At 44.9% G+C, this 5478-nt stretch overlaps 1 protein-coding gene across 1 annotated transcript; it reads left to right on the forward strand.

Annotated features, from left to right (window-relative positions):
- The first annotated feature begins 951 nt into the window (after positions 1–951).
- Positions 952–4436, forward strand: LOC124646780 (zinc finger HIT domain-containing protein 2-like). Its single transcript, XM_047186841.1, has 5 exons — positions 952–1043; positions 1150–1222; positions 2024–2177; positions 3134–3175; positions 3365–4436. The coding sequence occupies exons 1-5, from the start codon at positions 952–954 to the stop codon at positions 4240–4242; spliced, it is 1239 nt and encodes a 412-aa protein (XP_047042797.1). The 3' UTR covers positions 4243–4436.
- The last annotated feature ends 1042 nt before the right edge of the window (positions 4437–5478 follow it).

A 5478-nucleotide genomic window follows, 5' to 3' on the forward strand; every position in this document is an offset into this window, starting at 1 on the left:
GGACCAGATCTCGCCCATCCTGGCCGCGCTGCTTGAGGTAGCAGGCTGCGCGGGAGAACTTGATGGCGACACAACATGCACCGATGCGGCATGCGCCATTGAAGGGGGCACAGGCGCCGGCAGGCCGCCAGACCGCGCGCGCCTGGCCGCGCTTGCGAGGAGCTCCGGAGTAAGGGACCCGAACCGCAGGGCCCCGGCCGCGGCAGAGGACGCCACGGGGGGATGATCCGGCATGGTAGGTGTTGGTGGCCGCCTCGACCTGGAGCGGTTGACGCGCTTGGGGTTGGGGGAGGGGCTCTCTCATCCTCTTGCTACTCACTCAGTAGTGCAAGTCTTACAGTACATTTGTAGAGGAAGTCACATCTTCCTTGACATCCACATTATCTAAAGAGGATAATAGATATAACTTGTACAGCGATCTCTTATTGTCATTCATAGCAGTTGAATAAAATTTATTAAATTGTAATAGAAAATTATGTTGATATGGGAAGATATATGATGCAATAAAGAAAAAAGTCTTGTCCTATTTTTCAAGAAATCACTCTTAGCTAAGAGAAATATAATCTTCTCTTTTTTTCCCATTCTTTCTCCTTTAACTAAGTAGAAATCTAACGTGACAACTCTAAAAAAAATACTTTTGTAATCACATTGTACATGATCTAAGCTACTAGTGTGAGGAAGTCGATGAGGTTCTCCATCTTTGCAAAAAAAAGAGAGGCTCAAGCCCAACATCACAGCACGCCACGGCCCGTTTTCTCCTAAATTGCCCACCTTACGGCCCTCCAAGCGTCGTCATTGTCTGCATTGCATCCCAGCGCAGACCGCTTCCGGTAGCAGCTTCGAGAAAGCTCCGGTCCCCGGCCGCGCCGCTCGCCGGAAACCCACACCCGAAACACCCGCGCGCGCCGGCTAGCGAGCGAGAAGAGCACGAGAAGCCACCGCGCGCGCTTTATGGAGAGGGACGTCCTGGTCTCGGAGGACGCGGCCGCAGCCGCCTCCGCCGCGTCCTCCTCCTTCGCCGAAACCAGAGTCATCTGCCGAGTGTACGTCCTCACCGCCCCCCGCTCCCCGCTCCCTACGTTTTCCTCTCTTCTGGGCTTGTGTAATCTTCGTGACTGACATTCGCTTGCGTCCGTGTTGCTTGCGCAGATGCCAGAAGCAGTTCGCGCAGTACACTTGCCCACGCTGCAACTCCCGCTACTGCTCGCTCACGTGCTACAAGGTGCGCTCTCCTCCCGTTCCCTGTGTTCCCCGGCCGTGCTCGTTGTCTGCCTGAAAGCTTGTGGAACATCGTTCTGGAGAGTTAAGCTCTCTGATTTGGTTATGCCCACAGGGTGTTCGCCCAATTGCCTTAGTGCAGTTGTGAACGGTACTCAGAATAGGCACAACCGCCTTGTACTCTCGTTGCTTGCCGTACTGTTTCGTTGGGTACCATGCTAAAAGGAAAGCGCGTGTTGGGTGTTTGTCTGCTCTCTCTTGTCATCTTCAGTGGCTGTGGGAGTTGTCTCTTTGCTCAGTCTGATGCGAATTCCTGAAAAGGTTGCAGTACGTCATGCTACACCATCAATACCTGGTGCCATACTGGATCTTAGCAACTTCCATTTGTAAAATTAGAGGAGCAACCCCATAGAAATTCAGAGAAGGGTGAAAATTTTGTCACATACATTTAGCTATTGTACCTCACATCTGCTTGCTGATTTGAATTGATCTATTTAACTCTGTTCATTAGTTAGTTTGAAGAAAATACTGCCTGCAGGTACATCCAATTTAAGCAGGCTTGTTGTATGGGTTTATACTGTGTTATTGTGCTCACTGCTGACCAGCCGTAATTTTCATTCATTTCACTTCACTATGATGAGATAAACTCTGTTTTCCCTCTTGATAAGGTGTGGAAGTATGTTCTGCTTTTGTATGCACTACTGTGGATGATTGGTGTTTGACTGTGTTTGCAGTTAGCTTTGCATGAAAGGGTCTTATTGCTCGGTGTTGTTTCTAATACTTTGTTTGGTTCTTGTTTTAATAGGGGCATAGTAATCAATGCACTGAATCGTTCATGCGTGAGAATGTTACGGAGGAGCTTAAGCAGATTCAGCCTGAAGATGAATCAAGAAGGCAGATGCTCGATATACTCAAACGGTTCCACTTGGAAGATGAAACGGAGTCCGATGGTGAAGATGGTATGTTTGCTGCGCACGATTCTGTTTTCATAGCCATAGACAGTAGTGTATCCTTTGGTTTATGCACATGCACTCCATTTCACAGTCTTCTGCACTTTAGATGTGCATGTCACTCCTTTTGAGGCTTTCAATGGCTGTCAACTATTGCTTCAACACATATGATTATCTCTGAGCTTTCTTGAAATATTGTTTTAGGTTTTGTGGTCAAGTAGAAGCTCTTCGAATCATCTTCTAGTTTTTTCAGTGCTGCAAAATTATGATTTCTTTAGGCATACCATTTCCTCTCAAACTTGTTAGTGATTGGCATGGAGGCTTATAATGTTGCACTATATGTTTTCAGTTAAGAATTCTAACTTGCATTTTTATTGCTTTGAGAGGCTTGGCCAAGTTCTTTTTATTATGTTGTCGTCTATAGATCACTAGTGGCAAACTAGATGATAGCTTATCCATCTGACATGTTTAGTTGGCATATGGTACAATTTCTATTTGGTGCTTACATCTGGTTGTAATAGTTGCACGCTACAAAATTTTGGTTGCAGGCTGCGCTTGCCAGATAGTTGTATTCTATCACACAAAATAGTGTAAATTAAGGTTAATGGGCGAAAATTGAATTAATCTGTACCGTAGGAGAAAGATGCTCCTGTTCCTTATTTTGTGATACGTGGTGGGATCTTACTTTTCTGGTACATGGTGGAATTTGGATTTATATAATAGCTTCTCAGATGGCAAATCTCGGTCCTGGACTGCTTTTGATGTATAATTTAGTTTAACACGCCTAGTGGATATGACTGTAGGTATCTGTTAGTTGGATCTGACTTTTGGGGAATTCATTTCGTACATCTTTTGGGTGATTATGGGTAAACCATAACTTACATAGTAGATAATTAATCATGTATTTGTTTTTTATACCAGCAATTATTTCACTTCCACAATGCTAAGCATTTTTTACCTTGCAGAGTCAATGTTTTCAGAGGAGCTTATCCAAAAAGTCATTTCTGGTATGCTATATTTATTCCTGATTCCTTGATAATTTTAATAAAAGCTTCTTGAAACACTATGATAGGTTCTTTAAACAATCTTGGTTCATATTGCAATGTTTGAGTATGGTTTAGATGTTTGTTTGAACCAGTAAATCTTGTCATGTTTGTTAGGTTCTGTATTGAGTGCTTATTCTTTCTACCGAACAGGTGATGGGATAAATCTTGAAGACCTTTCTGATGATGAAATGAAACGATTTCGTCAAGCGCTGGCCTCAGGTGAACTCAGTAAGATGATCCAACCATGGACACCATGGTGGAAAAATCCTGCTGCTAAATCGATCTCTCTTAGCCATGATGGGAGTCAGCTTATCACAGAAGTAAGTACAGATGTCACTACTTCATCAGATCCAACGGCTGCGTCAAAATCTATCACCAATGAAATACCAGAAGGGCCAGAATCTCCTCTCCCATCACTCAAACAGCTAACCAGGGCAGAGCCGTCTCCTCTGCTAACTGTTCACCTGGTTGATATTCTCTACAGTTACTGCTTCACGCTCCGCCTCTACAATGGTGATTGGCACTCTGATCCTTTCGGTGCTTCAACTGTTGCCTTGTCTATGTCGAAAGTAATGGGGGAGGATGCTAAACCTGAGACAGTATCTGAATCGCTCACGACCTGCATAGAGGAGACATGCTCCCCAGTTTACAGGCACACCGGAGGTTTCAGGTTTGCAATAGGACTCGTGGACGATATCATCACCATCCTCTCCTTAGGAGGCAATGCGCTTGTCTGTGCATTGTGTGACTTCCGCAGGCTCATTCAAGCTGGTGAGAGCATGCTCAAGGAAGAGAAGGTGGGCAAGACTGAGAGGGCTCAGAGCTCCCAAAAGCTCCGTGCCGCGGATAGGAAGCTGTTCTTCATTACCTGCTGGTCTCATGAGCAGCCAGCTGATACCTGGCCATCATTGGCTCACCTCGTTGAGGTGCAGAAAGCATCTCTTGAGGAGCTGGATAATAGAAGCGGCCTGAGGAAGGCTGGTAGAAAGGGCAACCGGCAATCCAAGGTTCTTATTGAGGAGGTGTAAGCATATGAATGCATCCCTAGACCTGGAATACCATAGTTTGTTGCCTAGTTATCCTTTTGGTACCGCAACTGTATCATTTGATCTTTGTGTGCCTTTCTTCACCTTCATGTGCAGTGGCTGAACTGTATAAATTATGATCTTTCAAAGCTATGACAGTTTATACAGTTCTGAAGTTCTGATATTAAAGCGTCCAGCTTGATCATATTATCAAAGCGAATATCAGACATATTAAGATGCTACCTGTGACAGCTAATTTTCAGTTTAAAAATAAACTGTTTCATAGTGAAGTATTGTGCCGAAAATCAGTGGCAATGTCCGACGCTATTTTGTAGCTTTAAACTTCACTCTGATAGAGTTTGATGCCTGAAATAACACAGAAGGGTCGAGCGATTGTTAGTACTCCATGAACATAAAATACTTCACATAGGATACCTGCTTCATGCTTCTTTTTCATTCACTTCTTTCTTTTAGCGAGATTTTTATTATCACCACGGTTGACCTCATGTTTTCAGTTTAATTTGCTTGACTGTGTTAATCTTAAAATAAATGCTGATATCTTTTTTTTGTAGATGTATTAATTAGCTTGCGATTTTAATTAAAAACAGTTAAATACTTTCATTTTTTGCATGACATTAAAAAAAACAACAAACAGTACAAAGCATCTCAAGAAAAACAAAAGGTTACATCGAGATTCTTGAGAAGCCTTTCATCTTCAACTCCAGACCGTGTCGATGGCGAGCCGACCCTGCCGCATCTCCTGGGCCAGCCTGATGTTGTTGGTTGTGGTCGGGAAGTTGCCGAATGGGTCAAGAAGACCGCATTCATCCCAAAGACGAAGTAGAAGGATGAATTGTGGATAAAGCTCCTTGACGATTGAAGATCCTCACAGCCAGAAGAAGCCCATGAAGACCACGCCACTCCCATAAACTTCTTGACATCACCATCGATATAGGCACAAGTCGAAGAGACCTTATTGGAAGATATACCGCCACCACCACTTGAGCGTTGCCCCACCAAACACAAACCCTAAAACAGGTAAAACGGAGCCCTCCCGCCAGTGGGGGCCTAGGGCCACCCGGTCTCCATGGCCTAGAGGCCACAGAGGCAAGGCACAACGGCTACGACACCGACGGCAGGGGACAAACCCTAGACGCCTATGCCTGGGAGCAGTGGAGAGGAGGGGAACGGCCGGTCTCTATATCAGCAAAAGTACTTCCATTTCGGAGAACATATACT

Source organism: Lolium rigidum, chromosome 4 (genome assembly GCF_022539505.1).
Source record: "Lolium rigidum isolate FL_2022 chromosome 4, APGP_CSIRO_Lrig_0.1, whole genome shotgun sequence".
NCBI lineage: Eukaryota > Viridiplantae > Streptophyta > Magnoliopsida > Poales > Poaceae > Lolium > Lolium rigidum.